General features: G+C 41.8%; 4 protein-coding genes across 4 annotated transcripts; 2 read left to right on the forward strand and 2 right to left on the reverse strand.

Moving 5' to 3' along the window:
* Positions 1-859: 859 nt before the first annotated feature.
* On the reverse strand, positions 860-1,495 carry F5147DRAFT_780156 (uncharacterized protein; the record flags this gene model as incomplete). Its single annotated transcript, XM_041442412.1, has 1 exon — positions 860-1,495. The coding sequence occupies one exon, from the start codon at positions 1,493-1,495 to the stop codon at positions 860-862; it is 636 nt and encodes a 211-aa protein (XP_041286342.1).
* Positions 1,496-4,122: 2,627 nt separating this feature from the next.
* On the reverse strand, positions 4,123-7,832 carry F5147DRAFT_755445 (uncharacterized protein; the record flags this gene model as incomplete). The annotated part of the gene is made up of 14 exons (XM_041440330.1): positions 7,459-7,832; positions 6,734-6,954; positions 6,519-6,675; positions 6,332-6,379; positions 6,294-6,307; positions 6,052-6,248; positions 5,802-5,998; positions 5,480-5,697; positions 5,257-5,436; positions 5,006-5,203; positions 4,719-4,953; positions 4,618-4,652; positions 4,513-4,554; positions 4,123-4,467 (listed from the first exon to the last, which is right to left on the reverse strand). Exons 1-14 carry the CDS (start codon positions 7,622-7,624, stop codon positions 4,123-4,125), a joined length of 2,253 nt encoding a protein of 750 aa, XP_041286343.1. The 5' UTR covers positions 7,625-7,832.
* A 6,180-nt stretch (positions 7,833-14,012) lies between these two features.
* On the forward strand, positions 14,013-17,365 carry F5147DRAFT_764362 (uncharacterized protein; the record flags this gene model as incomplete). Its single annotated transcript, XM_041440699.1, has 14 exons — positions 14,013-14,386; positions 14,442-14,489; positions 14,553-14,621; positions 14,679-14,815; positions 14,836-15,111; positions 15,170-15,326; positions 15,380-15,388; positions 15,592-15,793; positions 15,847-16,068; positions 16,194-16,365; positions 16,663-16,839; positions 16,892-17,069; positions 17,193-17,227; positions 17,291-17,365. Exons 1-14 carry the CDS (start codon positions 14,221-14,223, stop codon positions 17,363-17,365), a joined length of 1,923 nt encoding a protein of 640 aa, XP_041286344.1. The 5' UTR covers positions 14,013-14,220.
* Positions 17,366-18,175: 810 nt separating this feature from the next.
* Positions 18,176-19,280, forward strand: F5147DRAFT_658038 (uncharacterized protein; the record flags this gene model as incomplete). The annotated part of the gene is made up of 4 exons (XM_041434365.1): positions 18,176-18,325; positions 18,382-18,879; positions 18,935-19,189; positions 19,215-19,280. 4 exons carry the CDS (start codon positions 18,176-18,178, stop codon positions 19,278-19,280), a joined length of 969 nt encoding a protein of 322 aa, XP_041286345.1.
* Positions 19,281-19,424: the final 144 nt, after the last annotated feature.

Raw genomic sequence — 19,424 nt, forward strand, 5'->3', positions numbered from 1 at the left:
ATGCATGTGAATGCTAATCATTGCCCAAATCATTGCCTATCATATCCGACTCAATACGTACCAAACCCGAAACATCGGACATCAGACATCGGGCATCGGGTTTCGCATCGGCCAATCGGACATCGCGCGCACTTGTCCTACCTATGTCCAGTCTCATTGCGCTAGCCCCACTAGGTGCCTAGTTATTGTTTTCACATTGCTAACATTGTCGACCGCGTTATTACATGTATTCCCATAGTCCGCAGTACATCATGTCTTATTACATAGGACATCAGACCTGAAATATTGTGCTACTACTTTCGCCTATAGGGTTCCGGATTTCTATGTATCTGCTTAAATATTGGACTACCCATAGCATCATCATCATCCGAGTAGAGGAGAATCATCTCCGACGCTTAGGGGTCAACCCGATATTTTGTAGTTCTTAGTTGACATTGCGAATATCATCGTTCCTTCACCGTCTGTATCCATCATTGTTATTATTGCACACATCGCTCGCTATAGCGTTACTATTACTTTCCGATAACCCAAACCCGATAACCCGAAACCTGAAAAACATCGGACCCGACACTTTTGCATCGGACATCGTAATTATACCTTCAGACATTGTTTCCCGTGCTCAGATTATTGACCTCACATCACCCACTGACCCCCAAAAACTATTCCCAGACCGCAGACCCCTGGGTCGAATGCACTTGTCCGCAAGTATAGCAGATAGGCAGTGCAAGACCACAACATAAAGATATCAGTTTGGAGCCATCTTTGTATAGCCCCACTCTGTGTTGTATACCTACATTGGTATGGTAATAGGTAGGAGGCTAGTCTGAAAGCTCAAGATGCGTCAATAAAGTGACGAGAACTATTTAGTAGAGATGGTATGACAAGAGGAACGGCGAACATCTTGCCCATTTAAATCAGCCTTCTGATCTTTTCCCCGACGTCCCTTGTTGGACTTCATAGTGACAGCCACTGAGCTTTCAATAGCTGGCTTCAGATGGGGTGCTGCTGTCACTGTAGCAGCTAAGGCAGACTCTGAACTTGTAGCACTTGATCCAGGATTGAGTACCGCACCCTGAGTTGAGATTGATGGCATGACATCAGAAGGCAGGGGGGGTTCATGTTGCAGGGGAGAAGCTACCGCAACAGTATTTGAGCCTGAGGATGCAGTCAAAGAACTTGGTTCAACAATGGTAGGATAGTGCACATGAAGGCTGTCAGGGCCAATGGGGTCTTCATCCAAACTGCTATCTGAATTGTCCAATGCTGCCATGACACAATCAACCATGTCTTTAGGCTGGCCTGAGGTATAGTCCTCCTCTGCCTGAGCAACATTGTTGAAGACATAAGTGTTGATTTGTCCCACGATGGCTTTGATGCGTTCATGGGTCCACTTGACGATGAAGAATCTTTTCACGGCACGGAAGACAGTGTGGTAAGGGATTGAAGAAATGGCTCCAATACCATCCCCGGAGAATTCTTGATCTGGGGATAGCATGAAGATTATCTACTGAATACGATGTGTGTGAGGAATGATAGCTAGATGAGAAGGGGTGAAAGGGTGAGAAAGGGTGAAGTGGGGTAAAACTCACATAGACCTCTGGACGCAAGTATAGATTCGGCCCGAGGGGATTGCTACTGAGAATGATTCCTCTGAATAAAATGTGAGGGGAAACTTGGAAACTAGTAAGGGTAACTGAGGATGAAAGAGCGCGAGAATTTGCGCCAATGCGATGCGAGCGTGAGTGAGCCGCCGAAAAGCGCATTACGATGTGTGGCCGTATAGCCGAGAGTTTGGTGGGGCGCAGAAGCGTGCGGCCGAGCTAAATGATAAATGCGAAGGTTTTGCGAGTGCATAAGTGATGCGGTGCGGCGGCGGAGCGAGGAGAATGTTTGTCGATAGAAATGATAAGTAAAATGTGAGCGTTAACACGGCCGTAGGAGGCGCGCGTGCGGTAGTATGCCGAAGGTTTTAGATTTTCAGTCCAAGTGTTGCGTGCAAGTTGGTGATAATTTTGATGCAGGAAAAGATAGATACATGAAGATTCATAAGTACTAAGTACATATATATGAGAGCGCACGAAGCACTGTTTGGAGCCAAGTAGGTAGCGGTAGTATGGAAACAGGGTCCATAATGCAAGTAATGAAAATATAAATGAGATAGTGTCGGAAATAAAGTCAGTCTAATGCAGATTGAGATAAGTACGCACCAATGGACCGGCGGAGGACATGGATATGACATGGGAAGGACGCACGATGGAGCTGAAGGGAAGCGGATGCGAGCCGAAGTGCGCACGTGAGTCGTGGCCGTTGGCCGATAACGGAAATGGTGCGTGCCGCATTAGCTATAATGCGCGCTATGTGAGGACCTAAGGGACACTGCAAAAATGGCCTCTACAAGGCTACAAGGACTCCAAGTCCTACAACGATATCAGTCATAGGTAGTGCCTCTGAATCATTGACATCAATACATACAGAAGTCACACCAAATGAAATCATACCAGGAGTGCAGCTGTTGGGTTTCCAAATCTTCGCATAGGTAGGCTGGCCACCACACCCCTTGGGGAACAATGACATCTTGCCGCACACTGAAACCTTGATAGCCTTTCAAAGAAAGATATGAGTAATTGTCCTATGGTTGAGTCAGTGTATTTTACCTTTGTGATTATCAACCAGTTTCTGAAAATCTTTTTCTCGTTAACAATGTTATCAGGGTACAGTACCGGTGCTTTGAAAACATCGAAGGTTTTCCCCTTCCCCGCCTCCCATCCAATCATATCTGTAATTTGCTGGATGGAAGCACGGTTATATCTGGCAACAAAGTACTCAGGTGACATGTTGAAGATGCTACCTGAAACAGTACATAGACCATTGAAGAATGATGATCGTGCCTGTTGCATGCCTGTTGCAAACTGTTCCATAAATCGTCAACTCATTTACAACTATGTAAAATTTTAAGTTACATACCAAGTTAAAGAATGAATTTGTTCGCATTTGAGGATGCAACTCTTGATCGATTGAGGCATAGAGCTCAGTGACAAGGGCAGCCTTCTCTGTCAATTTCTTTGCATAATGTTGCGGACTTGTTATATCAACCAGAGGATCAGGGCAGTCTGTCTGAAAAATGACCTTGTCAGGCAGGAACATCTCCATCGTCAATGCATACTTCTTGGCCAAACCCAAGATTAGTTTGTCGATGATGGTCTCAGACATTATGATGGACGCTGTAGTCAATGGCGCAGATGAAGGTGGCGCAGATGAACACGAGGATGTGGTAGATGAAGGTGGTGCAGATGAATGTAAGGACACAGTAGATGAGGCCGGCAATGCAGCAGCAGGGTGATGTCTGATTTGGTGAGCACCTGCAACGTTTCAACTGCTGCGCTGCTAGTGTACCATTGGTTGCATTCAGCGCTGTGTTATGCTCTTCCAACTTTCCTTTCTCAAGCTGAAGTTGCTTGATGTACTAGATAAAATGAGTCAGGGAATGGACGAGAGTTGACGAAAGAAACAAGAGCCTACCGCTTGAAGGTGCTTTGTAGACGAATTGGTGCTTGGTGGTGCCACAGGCTGTGGGGCGTCATCATCTGAATCATGCCCTGAATCTGACCATGACAATGTGTTATCGGAATTGTCGAGGTTTGAATCAGAGTCCAGTGGAGAGTCCAACATGAGCTATATGCAAAGAGAGAAATGTGTGATGTGTGAGCAGCCCAGATGCTGAATGAACAAATGAATCATGAGGTCTTTATATACATTTTCCGGGCAACCCTAAACAGTTTAGAATCAATCTGTGGTATTACTAGTGAATGAGATAATGATAGACACGAGTTGATTCAATAATAACATACATAATACGATTTGACGCAATCACTTCAGTACACAAGTCATTATTAGTGAAATGGATCATGGAAGCTGTGACCTTGAGAAGAAATGCTGGATGAAAGATGCATGTCCAAACATGAGGCAACACTGTTATGACACACTTGTGTCAGTAATATCAACTATGCAGCTTGATGACCTACTTAATGCATGTTATACCTAATAATATAGTGCGTATTGCAAGCCGAGGATCACAAAAAAGATAAGTTCTTTACTCAGGCCGCCGCCAAAGTGTCAGGCAAGTTAAGCTTGCAGAGACTTGAGCCGAAGAAACATGTCTGCATCAACTGTGTCAATGACGAAGTAATCACCTTGTTTCCCAGGATCGCTGGCAAGCGCAGCCCCTCGGATAATTGACCTTACAGAGATGAATTTGGGAGATGACTGAGGTTTGGCTCGTACATGCCATAGTCCCAGGTCAGTATCATGTTTTCTACGGACACCAATTCCAACATCATATGGATGTATGAGCGCCAGTGAAAGATTGGTTTCACCAATTGAGCAACCGAACATGAAGATAAGGCGAGCAAAAAATGGTTGATTGTTGGTTTGAACCATAACACAATCATATCGTGGAGATCCAAAGAACTTGGGGTTGCATCAAAGGAGGTCTTTGCACTGGCGCCAGTTGACCATAGACTCGTAGTTGACTTGCAGATATTTGTATCCAGTAATCTAAATATCATGTTGTGAAGCACAATTTTAGCGAGTAGTTAGCAGGATGAGTTGTTGGCATACCTTGTTGTCAGCCTGCAAATGAATGCGCTTGTCATCTGGTAAAGGAATGTCATTACTGGGGAAGAATGTGTTCAGGAAGGCGTTGAGTTTGATTCAAAAACCAACAAAGGCCCTGTCATCTGCATGCGACTGCTCGAGACTTGCAAATGAGATGTCACCTTGCGCCAAGCCTAACTTTATGTGGGTGCAGGGAGCTGGAGCCACAGAAATTGCAGGATTTTCTGTGTCTGCGTCTTCTGTTGTTGGGAGGTTGGCTTTCCAATTGTACTTGTCCAACTCGTCGAGTTCAGAACGCATTGATGTTGAGGTTAGTAGCCAATGATCATAGCGAAGAATCTGAACCAGTTCTTATTAGTTCATGTTAATCCAGTCCTGTTGACACACGAACCTGTGTAGCAATGTCCTTGAAATTTGTTTGATTGCGGTAGATGTCCCTCACAGGGCCGTGCATCTTCTCGTTTGGTTTTGTGTTGTAGTTTTGTGTTGTGCCTTTTGCTAAGATATCATCAAATAGATGCGAACTTGCATGTTTCTTGGGGAAATTCCAGTCCTTGCCTGTTACAGGCTGTGATTTGACAATATACTCCTAATCACAGATCATAGGTGAATGGTCGGGAAGTATTGCGAAGCATAACTTGCCTCCATCAGCACTGAAAATCTCTGCAGAGCTTGTCTTCCTGCAGAAATTGTATCTTCAGTGTGAACCTCAAATCCAGTGTAAATGTCGGGATTGATATAGTGGTGTATGCATCGCAGAAGCAGATAGCCGAGCTTACTCTGTGAATGGCGGAGGATCCTTTGCGCCGCAAAGATAGCCATCTGAGTCTCATTAGCACAGAATTCAGCTTCAGTTGCAGCTTACCTTCAATATGTCCTCGTGATGTGAAGTATCATTGAAATTGACCACAACTACCTTCAAAAAGAGCGTCAGGTTAGACCACCGTGGAAAAGCATCATAATTCGCATCCATCTGCACAACAGCTTCTCGCCCTAATTCAAGTATCCAGAACTGAAGCTCCCTCCATAAATGGTGCCTCCAAAGCCCTCCATGATACACATGCATGCGATCAAAGGAGAGTGCTCAGTGAATGTCAGTGAGCAGCATTCTCCAGAAGACATTCTGAAAATCATGTCTGTCAGTGTAATATACACAAAAGACCTTGCAAACCATACTTCAACATCACGCAGCGAGTAAGTTTTGAGTAATTTTTCCCTCTCCTTCTTGGATGTCTTCGCACGGGCCAACTGAAGGGCCTCCTCAGACTCAGCACTTGTCTGTAATCGAAGTTCATGAGACAAGACGGATTGCTCGTCTTGAGGGACCAAGCAGATCGGACATGGAAATTTACTTTTCAGTCCACAAATCAATGCCATTACACATCTATCACATGGCATCAGCAATATCACAGCAAACTTGAGCGTTGTAAGACTCACTGTTCTTCATAGTCGGCACTCAGAATCAAAATCAAGGGCCAAAGCAGGCGCTGGATGGCATCACCACACTCAAACAAATATCCTGTCCTTGAGATCTGTATGACGGACTCTAGAAGTTTCAAAAAGGACTCATGCCAAACGGCATTCTTGAAGTCCACAAAGCTGCTTTTTCCTGCATGCTCTGGATCCTCTGGCACCTGCTCTGACATCAGCATGTGTATGAAGTAAAACTAAATACTAACAATAGGCAGCCAACCTACAATTCAGCCGCCACCAAGACCAGTACAATTCCAGATTTCGACAGGCAGGTTTAGATAAAAGCCAGTGGCTTTGCCTCAGGTGGAAGTTGTGACTACACAATGCGCAGTTGCATGTCATTGGGCATACAAAGTGATCAAGACTTACCTGTGCATCCTAGAATGCGTCAGCAGTCCAAGGTTCATCAATAAAGCGTACAAAATGCATACCATTGAATTTGTATAGGCGTTGTGCATCAAATATGAAGTGCGACACAAGACATCGATCTCGCAACATATCAAGAGCCCATTCCCAAAGAGGATGGTAGTGCATATCAAACTCGTGCACCTTGTTTTGATACAGAACCGAAACTACATCAACTTGAAACTTGATAAATTACTTATGTTTTAGTTAAGTGCGTCTAATTGAACTTGTATTTGCCTACCGGTGTGAAGCATTGGGAAGCAGTTGACCACAACTCCTGGACTTCATCATGGTTTTGTAGTGTAAAGGTTTCATCCCTACGTGCGGAACGATGAATGAGACTAAGCAGATGATTGGTTTGCTCTGCGGTGAGTGCAGCTTCAAGGGCAATTTCTGCGACCTCAAAATTGAGCCATGTTTGGAATGGTTCCCATGGTGCATGATTCCAAGGTACTGAAGCTTCTGTGGGACGTGTGCGAGGAAAACAGCGAAATGATGAATGGTGGATGGAATCTGGCTGTGAGGATGATAATCAACCTTGATATCATCCAGCTGCGGTAATGGTTCCTGATCTGCAGGATTTGCATCATCGTAGTGGCTCTGAAGGCCAGGCAATGCCATATTAAAATCTGATATCAATGATTGATGACTTCGAGGCGTTGATCCTTGCATGTCTGACACATAAAATGATTGATCAGTTTTTGGGAATCCACTAAACTATGCAAACATACCAATATTATCTTCTGCAGCTTCATTCTCGTGATTGTGACGCTGCGTCGACCAAATTTTGATTGGATCAACTGACAATAGTATTATTCGAGTGATCAATGTGAAAGCAGATTATTAGTTGAGTGCTGACTTACCTGTAGATGACGCCGCACGTCGTTTGGACCAATTGTGAGCCTTGTGTTCTGTGCAGTTGTGAGGTGAGATATGTGACAAAATGAAAATGGTGTGCATACATACGTTTCTTCGCCGTCGCTTCTTTGATAATCACTTTGACCTCGTCATCTTCTTCTTTCTCCCGTGCTAGCTTCCTACATTTCTTTGCATGCGGCACCAGTCCACGAGCTCGTACTAGTATTCCACATATGTTACACTTCACGTTGTTTGATGTCCATTTAGGAGGCATCGAAATTGAAATCGATGGCACAAAAGGCGAGATGAGGACTTGCGGGGAATTTGTGAGCAGTGAGAAAGAGGCTTGACAACAGATTCTATCTAGTATGAGTGATACGCAATGTAGATCTTAGAAATACTGTGTACCTTTGATGCAGATGGTAGTGAGCAATAGAGTATATTATTAATTGAAACTCAGGTCAGGCTGTCTTAATCTCGACGACATTGTACTCAAATCGTAATCAAATCATAATGCTGATAAATATAGCATTATCATGCCTGCTGGAAATTTCCGACATGGTCAACAGAGTCAAAATTAGTTTCCATCAGACTGTGGATGTTTGAAATCCACCAACAGTGATGTCATTTTGTTTTTATAAAAAACACATCTTATTATGACTCATGCCACACATGTGGCTTCCCTTTCTTGACTCATGCCTCCTGCACATTGTATTCTTATCATTGGTCCATTCCAAATTTTCTTGGTCTCATTCCCATTTTGATAATCCAACTGGTCTTAGCCAAGCAGTTGATACAACAGAATCTACATCTGTTTGTGTGGGTTCAAAACCTGCTAAAGATAAAATTGCAAGTGATCATCAGAGTCAAAATCTGTTTCTCTTCAGACTGCACAGGTTTGAAACCTGCCAGTGATAAAATTCATTTTCTATGAAAACACACCTTGAAATTTGCTCATGGTCGGTTTGCTTGCAAGCTTATCACAGTTGTATTTAGCTAAGTGGCTGTCATAACAGAATCAAAATCTGTTTTCATCGGAGTGCAACAAGTTTGAAACTTGTTGAATGTCATCAGATTTGAAATCTGTTTCTCTTCAGCTGTGCAGGTTTGAAACCTGCCAACAACAATATTTTTATTCTATGAAATCCAAAATGGTGGAACTTGATGAATCACAAGTTAATGCAAAAGACACATATCATTATACAAATTACAAACCTGCTTAGTTCAAGAGAAATATATGTTGACTCTGGCAACCACTTGTTGAATAAGCACAATAAAGAATCTCAGCCTTGATAAATAGATTTGTATTTTTCCTCATTCCCCAGGTTATTAGAATCAAACTTGAAAGTTTGATGTGGTAATCTGCTCCTCTTCTTCTTCTTCTTGTTCTTCAACCAAGTCAAGACCTTTGGAAAGAATTATATTGTTCTTGTACTTATCCTTCCGAGTTTGCATCAAGACTTTGGTCATATATTGAACTCTGTGTCAAAAACACACTGTGAGATCCTTTCATTGTCAGTTTTCACTCATGGACCCACCGTGGTGGTCTGCTGTCAGCACTTTTTCAGGGCAATTGTTAGATAAACAGGTCTTGAAGTTAAGAGCCCCAGCAGGAGTCTGTGTCTTTTGCAATAAGAGCAGTATAAAAGAATCAACAGTGATCATGCTATTGAAAGAACTGACAAAATGCAGATAAATATACCTCGAGGACTCACTTCTGAATCATTGGGTTCATTGGAAGTAAATCTAATTGGTTTTAGCCAAGCAGTCGATACAACAGAATTTAAATCTGTCTGTGTGGGTTCAAAACCTGCTAAAGATGAAATTGTCAAGTGATCACCAGAGTCAAAATATGTTTCTCTTGAACAGCACAGGTTTGAAACCTGTTTTTTGTTTTTATTTTTATTCTATGAAAGCACACCTTGACATATGCTTATGGTCAGTCAGCTTGTCAGCTAATCAGAGGCAGGTTTGAGCAGGATAAAAAAGAATCACTTCTGAATGTATTTATTGGGAGTGCATCTAACTGGTCTTAGCCAAGCAGTTGATACAACAGAATCTAAATCTGTTTCTGTGGGTTCAAAACCTGCTAAAGATAAAATTGCAAGTGATCATCAGAGTCAAAATCTGTTTCTCTTGGACCTGTGTAGGTTTGAAACCTGCCAGTGGTACAATTCATTTTCTATGAAAACACACCTTGAAATTTGCTCATGGTCGGTTTGCTTGCAAGCCAATCACAGTTGTCTTTGGTCAAGTGGCTGTGATCACAGAATTGAAATCTATTTCCATTGGAGCGCAACAAGTTTGAAACTTGTGGGATGTCACATTTTTTCATATAAGAACATGTCTTGAATATTTGATCATAGACAGTATCTCAGATATTGATCTTCATTGATCTTGGTCAAGTTGTTGCCAGGTTCAAAATCTGTTTCTCTTGAGCTGTGCAGGTTTGAAACCTGCCAATAACAACATTTTTGTTTTATGAAATCACACCTTGATATTTCCTTATCAAGATCAATGTCTGAGATGCTGTCTATGAGCAGATATTTAAGACATGTTCTGATAGCCAAAATGCATTATTCAACAGATTTCAAAGTCCATAAAGAAATAATGTCAATGCCTATTTTTGTATAAAAAAAGAATTTATCATTGACAGGTTTCAAACCTGTCATGGTTCAAGAGAAACAGATTTTGAGTCTGGTGATCACTTGCAATTTCATCTTTAGCAGGTTTTGAACCTGCACAGAAACAGATTTAGATTCTGTTGTATCAACTGCTTGGCTAAGACCAGTTGGACGCACTTCCAATGAACTCATTCAAAAGTGAATCCTCAAGGCATATTTATTTGCATTTTGTCAGTTCTTTCAATACACATCATTATACAGATTACAGACCTGCTTAGTTTAAAAGAAATATATTTTGACTCTGGCAACCACCTGGGATTCACTTATGAATGAATTCATTGGGAGTGCATTCAACTGGTCTTAGCCAAGCAGTTGATACAACAGAATCTAAATCTGTTTCTGTGGGTTCAAAACCTGCTAAAGATCAAATTGCAAGTGACCATCAGAGTCAAAATCTGTTTCTCTTCAGACTGCGCAGGTTTCAAACCTGCCAATGATAACCTTTATTTTATTTTATGAAAATGCACCTTGACGGTTTGAAACTCATTGAATGCTGCATTTTTTCTATTAGAAGATGATGTCTTGAATATTGAATCATAGACACACTCTTAGACACTGATCTTCATTAGTCTTAGTCAAGTTGCCACCAGAGTCAAAATCTGTTTCTCTTGAACCATGCAGATCATAACATTTTCTCATAGATAGTTTTCTCCAAAACTCATTTACAGATGGTCTTAGCCACATCATTGAAACCTGTCAGATGACACACTTTTTTTCATATTGCAACATGCTCAATTGAATATGCTAACATTCATATTGTTGGCTCTCATATCCTCACCCTGCACACTTCATACATAGTATCCCTCCACTCAGTTTGCTTCCTTACAGCAGTCAGATCCTGATGGGTGTGAGGTCAAAATTCTGAGAGTGAGAAACAGTGTCCAATACCAAAGCGTTGGATCTGAGATTTTTGGGTTTTTGATTTAGAATAAAAAGAAAAATGTTATCATTGGTAGGTTTCAAACCTGCACAGTTCAAGAGAAACAGATTTTGACTCTGGTGATCACTTGATAATGACATCTTTAGCAGGTTTTGAACCCACACAGACAGATTTAGATTCTGTCGTATCAACTGCTTGACTAAGACCAGTGAGATGCACTTCCAATGGACCCATTCACAAGTGAATCCTCAAGGCAGTTCTTTCAATAGTATGATCACCATAATTGATTCTTAGGCCTGTTTATCTAGCAATTGTTCTGAAAAAGTGCTGATGGCAGACTACCACAGTGGGCCAATGATGTTTGTGATGTCTTTTGGATCAACAACTGGGTCATGAATGACAACCGACAATGGAAGAATCACATATGATTGGACTCAAGGAGGATGTTGGAAATTAATGTTAGAACTGACAAAATGCAGATAAACATACCTTGAGGATTCACTTCTGAATGGGCTCAAATAATGCTTTAGGGTTTCTATAGCTTTAATCCCACTGTCATGTGGTGCAAATGTGTTTTCCATCTCACCTCACCTAATTTGCTCGTAGACTAAACTCTAAAAGTTCAATATATGACTAAAGTCTTGATGCAAACTCAGAATGATAAGTACAAGAGCAATTTAATTTTATCCAAAGGTCTTGACTTGGTTGAAGAAGAAGAGCAGATTACACATCAAACTTTCAAGTTCGATGTGACGCTCGGACCCTAATGACCTGGAGAATGAGGAAAAACACACATCATCAAGGCTGAGATTCAAAAGAGCCATCCGGCCATTATTCACTTATGTATAAGGTTGAAGTGCACTGTATTTAAGGCCTTTCATCATCATGTTGCTCTCCTCTAGTATATAAGACCCTCAGGACTTCCTGGCTAAAAAGCTTGTTAATATTTGCCTGTATGGTTTTATTCTGAACCCCAAGCCAGATGCAGATCAAAACCTACTCAGAATTACTCAGCATTGATAGTAAAATTTTGCAATAACATATGAAGGATGCTTGCTGAATTCTGCTGCAAAACTAGTACAAAGCTGTCAGACATGGAAATTTGCAAGCAGGTTTTGAACCTGCATGATCAAGTAGCGGCTAGGTATAGATGAGGTTTATGGCTGAGGTATAACTAGGTATGGAATGCTAAGTTGGAAACTGAGAGCAGTTCGGATCCGTGCAGAGCCTAGGTAAAGGAACTTAGAGGCGTGTTTGCGGAGCGGTCAAGAACACACGGGTTCAAAGTGAGAATGAACAAAGCTTGTCAATTGAACAAAGGTACTAAGAACATCTAAGGTGACTCTGCAAAACAAAGGTAGCGTCCGAGGGAAGGGAAGTGATGTACTGTATGTAGTGCATGAGACTTTATCCATTGGCAGGTTTGAAATCTGCGCAGTCTAAAGAGAAACAGATTTTGACTCTGATGATCACTTGCAATTTTATCTTTAGCAGGTTTTGAACCCACAGAAACAGATTTAGATTCTGTTGTATCAACTGCTTGGCTAAGACCAGTTAGATGCACTCCCAATAAATACATTCAGAAGTGATTCTTTTTTATCCTGCTCAAACCTGCCTCTGATTAGCTGACAAGCTGACTGACCATAAGCATATGTCAAGGTGTGCTTTCATAGAATAAAAATAAAAACAAAAAACAGGTTTCAAACCTGTGCTGTTCAAGAGAAACATATTTTGACTCTGGTGATCACTTGACAATTTCATCTTTAGCAGGTTTTGAACCCACACAGACAGATTTAAATTCTGTTGTATCGACTGCTTGGCTAAAACCAATTAGATTTACTTCCAATGAACCCAATGATTCAGAAGTGAGTCCTCGAGGTATATTTATCTGCATTTTGTCAGTTCTTTCAATAGCATGATCACTGTTGATTCTTTTATACTGCTCTTATTGCAAAAGACACAGACTCCTGCTGGGGCTCTTAACTTCAAGACCTGTTTATCTAACAATTGCCCTGAAAAAGTGCTGACAGCAGACCACCACGGTGGGTCCATGAGTGAAAACTGACAATGAAAGGATCTCACAGTGTGTTTTTGACACAGAGTTCAATATATGACCAAAGTCTTGATGCAAACTCGGAAGGATAAGTACAAGAACAATATAATTCTTTCCAAAGGTCTTGACTTGGTTGAAGAACAAGAAGAAGAAGAAGAGGAGCAGATTACCACATCAAACTTTCAAGTTTGATTCTAATAACCTGGGGAATGAGGAAAAATACAAATCTATTTATCAAGGCTGAGATTCTTTATTGTGCTTATTCAACAAGTGGTTGCCAGAGTCAACATATATTTCTCTTGAACTAAGCAGGTTTGTAATTTGTATAATGATATGTGTCTTTTGCATTAACTTGTGATTCATCAAGTTCCACCATTTTGGATTTCATAGAATAAAAATATTGTTGTTGGCAGGTTTCAAACCTGCACAGCTGAAGAGAAACAGATTTCAAATCTGATGACATTCAACAAGTTTCAAACTTGTTGCACTCCGATGAAAACAGATTTTGATTCTGTTATGACAGCCACTTAGCTAAATACAACTGTGATAAGCTTGCAAGCAAACCGACCATGAGCAAATTTCAAGGTGTGTTTTCATAGAAAATGAATTTTATCACTGGCAGGTTTCAAACCTGTGCAGTCTGAAGAGAAACAGATTTTGACTCTGATGATCACTTGCAATTTTATCTTTAGCAGGTTTTGAACCCACACAAACAGATGTAGATTCTGTTGTATCAACTGCTTGGCTAAGACCAGTTGGATTATCAAAATGGGAATGAGACCAAGAAAATTTGGAATGGACCAATGATAAGAATACAATGTGCAGGAGGCATGAGTCAAGAAAGGGAAGCCACATGTGTGGCATGAGTCATAATAAGATGTGTTTTTTATAAAAACAAAATGACATCACTGTTGGTGGATTTCAAACATCCACAGTCTGATGGAAACTAATTTTGACTCTGTTGACCATGTCGGAAATTTCCAGCAGGCATGATAATGCTATATTTATCAGCATTATGATTTGATTACGATTTGAGTACAATGTCGTCGAGATTAAGACAGCCTGACCTGAGTTTCAATTAATAATATACTCTATTGCTCACTACCATCTGCATCAAAGGTACACAGTATTTCTAAGATCTACATTGCGTATCACTCATACTAGATAGAATCTGTTGTCAAGCCTCTTTCTCACTGCTCACAAATTCCCCGCAAGTCCTCATCTCGCCTTTTGTGCCATCGATTTCAATTTCGATGCCTCCTAAATGGACATCAAACAACGTGAAGTGTAACATATGTGGAATACTAGTACGAGCTCGTGGACTGGTGCCGCATGCAAAGAAATGTAGGAAGCTAGCACGGGAGAAAGAAGAAGATGACGAGGTCAAAGTGATTATCAAAGAAGCGACGGCGAAGAAACGTATGTATGCACACCATTTTCATTTTGTCACATATCTCACCTCACAACTGCACAGAACACAAGGCTCACAATTGGTCCAAACGACGTGCGGCGTCATCTACAGGTAAGTCAGCACTCAACTAATAATCTGCTTTCACATTGATCACTCGAATAATACTATTGTCAGTTGATCCAATCAAAATTTGGTCGACGCAGCGTCACAATCACGAGAATGAAGCTGCAGAAGATAATATTGGTATGTTTGCATAGTTTAGTGGATTCCCAAAAACTGATCAATCATTTTATGTGTCAGACATGCAAGGATCAACGCCTCGAAGTCATCAATCATTGATATCAGATTTTAATATGGCATTGCCTGGCCTTCAGAGCCACTACGATGATGCAAATCCTGCAGATCAGGAACCATTACCGCAGCTGGATGATATCAAGGTTGATTATCATCCTCACAGCCAGATTCCATCCACCATTCATCATTTCGCTGTTTTCCTCGCACACGTCCCACAGAAGCTTCAGTACCTTGGAATCATGCACCATGGGAACCATTCCAAACATGGCTCAATTTTGAGGTCGCAGAAATTGCCCTTGAAGCTGCACTCACCGCAGAGCAAACCAATCATCTGCTTAGTCTCATTCATCGTTCCGCACGTAGGGATGAAACCTTTACACTACAAAACCATGATGAAGTCCAGGAGTTGTGGTCAACTGCTTCCCAATGCTTCACACCGGTAGGCAAATACAAGTTCAATTAGACGCACTTAACTAAAACATAAGTAATTTATCAAGTTTCAAGTTGATGTAGTTTCGGTTCTGTATCAAAACAAGGTGCACGAGTTTGATATGCACTACCATCCTCTTTGGGAATGGGCTCTTGATATGTTGCGAGATCGATGTCTTGTGTCGCACTTCATATTTGATGCACAACGCCTATACAAATTCAATGGTATGCATTTTGTACGCTTTATTGATGAACCTTGGACTGCTGACGCATTCTAGGATGCACAGGTAAGTCTTGATCACTTTGTATGCCCAATGACATGCAACTGCGCATTGTGTAGTCACAACTTCCACCTGAGGCAAAGCCACTGGCTTTTATCTAAACCTGCCTGTCGAAATCTGGAATTGTACTGGTCTTGGTGGCGGCTGAATTGTAGGTTGGCTGCCTATTGTTAGTATTTAGTTTTACTTCATACACATGCTGATGTCAGAGCAGGTGCCAGAGGATCCAGAGCATGCAGGAAAAAGCAGCTTTGTGGACTTCAAGAATGCCGTTTGGCATGAGTCCTTTTTGAAACTTCTAGAGTCCGTCATACAGATCTCAAGGACAGGATATTTGTTTGAGTGTGGTGATGCCATCCAGCGCCTGCTTTGGCCCTTGATTTTGATTCTGAGTGCCGACTATGAAGAACAGTGAGTCTTACAACGCTCAAGTTTGCTGTGATATTGCTGATGCCATGTGATAGATGTGTAATGGCATTGATTTGTGGACTGAAAAGTAAATTTCCATGTCCGATCTGCTTGGTCCCTCAAGACGAGCAATCCGTCTTGTCTCATGAACTTCGATTACAGACAAGTGCTGAGTCTGAGGAGGCCCTTCAGTTGGCCCGTGCGAAGACATCCAAGAAGGAGAGGGAAAAATTACTCAAAACTTACTCGCTGCGTGATGTTGAAGTATGGTTTGCAAGGTCTTTTGTGTATATTACACTGACAGACATGATTTTCAGAATGTCTTCTGGAGAATGCTGCTCACTGACATTCACTGAGCACTCTCCTTTGATCGCATGCATGTGTATCATGGAGGGCTTTGGAGGCACCATTTATGGAGGGAGCTTCAGTTCTGGATACTTGAATTAGGGCGAGAAGCTGTTGTGCAGATGGATGCGAATTATGATGCTTTTCCACGGTGGTCTAACCTGACGCTCTTTTTGAAGGTAGTTGTGGTCAATTTCAATGATACTTCACATCACGAGGACATATTGAAGGTAAGCTGCAACTGAAGCTGAATTCTGTGCTAATGAGACTCAGATGGCTATCTTTGCGGCGCAAAGGATCCTCCGCCATTCACAGAGTAAGCTCGGCTATCTGCTTCTGCGATGCATACACCACTATATCAATCCCGACATTTACACTGGATTTGAGGTTCACACTGAAGATACAATTTCTGCAGGAAGACAAGCTCTGCAGAGATTTTCAGTGCTGATGGAGGCAAGTTATGCTTCGCAATACTTCCCGACCATTCACCTATGATCTGTGATTAGGAGTATATTGTCAAATCACAGCCTGTAACAGGCAAGGACTGGAATTTCCCCAAGAAACATGCAAGTTCGCATCTATTTGATGATATCTTAGCAAAAGGCACAACACAAAACTACAACACAAAACCAAACGAGAAGATGCACGGCCCTGTGAGGGACATCTACCGCAATCAAACAAATTTCAAGGACATTGCTACACAGGTTCGTGTGTCAACAGGACTGGATTAACATGAACTAATAAGAACTGGTTCAGATTCTTCGCTATGATCATTGGCTACTAACCTCAACATCAATGCGTTCTGAACTCGACGAGTTGGACAAGTACAATTGGAAAGCCAACCTCCCAACAACAGAAGATGCAGACACAGAAAATCCTGCAATTTCTGTGGCTCCAGCTCCCTGCACCCACATAAAGTTAGGCTTGGCGCAAGGTGACATCTCATTTGCAAGTCTCGAGCAGTCGCATGCAGATGACAGGGCCTTTGTTGGTTTTTGAATCAAACTCAACGCCTTCCTGAACACATTCTTCCCCAGTAATGACATTCCTTTACCAGATGACAAGCGCATTCATTTGCAGGCTGACAACAAGGTATGCCAACAACTCACCCTGCTAACTACTCGCTAAAATTGTGCTTCACAACATGATATTTAGATTACTGGATACAAATATCTGCAAGTCAACTACGAGTCTATGGTCAACTGGCGCCAGTGCAAAGACCTCCTTTGATGTAACCCCAAGTTCTTTGGATCTCCGCGATATGATTGTGTTATGGTTCAAACCAACAATCAACCATTTTTTGCTCGCCTTATCTTCATGTTTGGTTGCTCAATTGGTGAAACCAATCTTTCACTGGCGCTCATACATCCATATGATGTTGGAATTGGTGTCCGTAGAAAACATGATACTGACCTGGGACTATGGCATGTACGAGCCAAACCTCAGTCATCTCCCAAATTCATCTCTGTAAGGTCGATTATCCAAGGGGCTGCGCTTGCCAGCGATCCTGGGAAACAAGGTGATTACTTCGTCATTGACACAGTTGATGCAGACATGTTTCTTCGGCTCAAGTCTCTGCAAGCTTAACTTGCCTGACACTTTGGCGGCGGCCTGAGTAAAGAACTTATCTTTTTTGTGATCCTCGGCTTGCAATACGCACTATATTATTAGGTATAACATGCATTAAGTAGGTCATCAAGCTGCATAGTTGATATTACTGACACAAGTGTGTCATAACAGTGTTGCCTCATGTTTGGACATGCATCTTTCATCCAGCATTTCTTCTCAAGGTCACAGCTTCCATGATCCATTTCACTAATAATGACTTGTGTACTGAAGCGATTGCGTCAAATCGTATTATGTATGTTATTATTGAATCAACTCGTGTCTATCATTATCTCATTCACTAGTAATACCACAGATTGATTCTAAACTGTTTAGGGTTGCCCGGAAAATGTATATAAAGACCTCATGATTCATTTGTTCATTCAGCATCTGGGCTGCTCACACATCACACATTTCTCTCTTTGCATATAGCTCATGTTGGACTCTCCACTGGACTCTGATTCAAACCTCGACAATTCCGATAACACATTGTCATGGTCAGATTCAGGGCATGATTCAGATGATGATGCCCCACAGCCTGTGGCACCACCAAGCACCAATTTGTCTACAAAGCACCTTCAAGCGGTAGGCTCTTGTTTCTTTCGTCAACTCTCGTCCACTCCCTGACTCATTTTATCTAGTACATCAAGCAACTTCAGCTTGAGAAAGGAAAGTTGGAAGAGCATAACACAGCGCTGAATGCAACCAATGGTACACTAGCAGCGCAGCAGTTGAAACGTTGCAGGCGCTCACCAAATCAGACATCACCCGCTGCTGCATTGCCGGCCTCATCTACTGTGTCCTTACATTCATCTGCGCCACCTTCATCTACCACATCCTCGTGTTCATCTGCGCCACCTTCATCTGCGCCATTGACTACAGCGTCCATCATAATGTCTGAGACCATCATCGACAAACTAATCTTGGGTTTGGCCAAGAAGTATGCATTGACGATGGAGATGTTCCTGCCTGACAAGGTCATTTTTCAGACAGACTGCCCTGATCCTCTGGTTGATATAACAAGTCCGCAACATTATGCAAAGAAATTGACAGAGAAGGCTGCCCTTGTCACTGAGCTCTACGCCTCAATCGATCAAGAGTTGCATCCTCAAATGCGAACAAATTCATTCTTTAACTTGGTATGTAACTTAAAATTTTACATAGTTGTAAATGAGTTGACGATTTATGGAACAGTTTGCAACAGGCATGCAACAGGCACAATCATCATTCTTCAATGGTCTATGTACTGTTTCAGGTAGCATCTTCAACATGTCGCCTGAGTACTTTGTTGCCAGATATGACCGTGCTTCCATCCAGCAAATTACAGATATGATTGGATGGGAGGCGGGGAAGGGGAAAACCTTCGATGTTTTCAAAGCACCGGTACTGTACCCTGATAACATTGTTAACGAGAAAAAGATTTTCAGAAACTGGTTGATAATTACAAAGGTAAAATACACTGACTCAACCATAGGACAATTACTCATATCTTTCTTTGAAAGGCTATCAAGGTTTCAGTGTGCGGCAAGATGTCATTTAAAGATAAAAAAGATATTTGATTTAATCATTGTTCCCCAAGGGGCGTGGTGGCCAGCCTACCTATGCGAAGATTTGGAAACTCAACAGCTGCACTCCTGGTATGATTTCATTTGGTGTGACTTCTGTATGTATTGATGTCAATGAT

This window comes from Suillus discolor (genome assembly GCF_016758755.1).
Source record: "Suillus discolor strain FC423 chromosome Unknown F5147scaffold_100, whole genome shotgun sequence".
Classification (NCBI taxonomy): domain Eukaryota; kingdom Fungi; phylum Basidiomycota; class Agaricomycetes; order Boletales; family Suillaceae; genus Suillus; species Suillus discolor.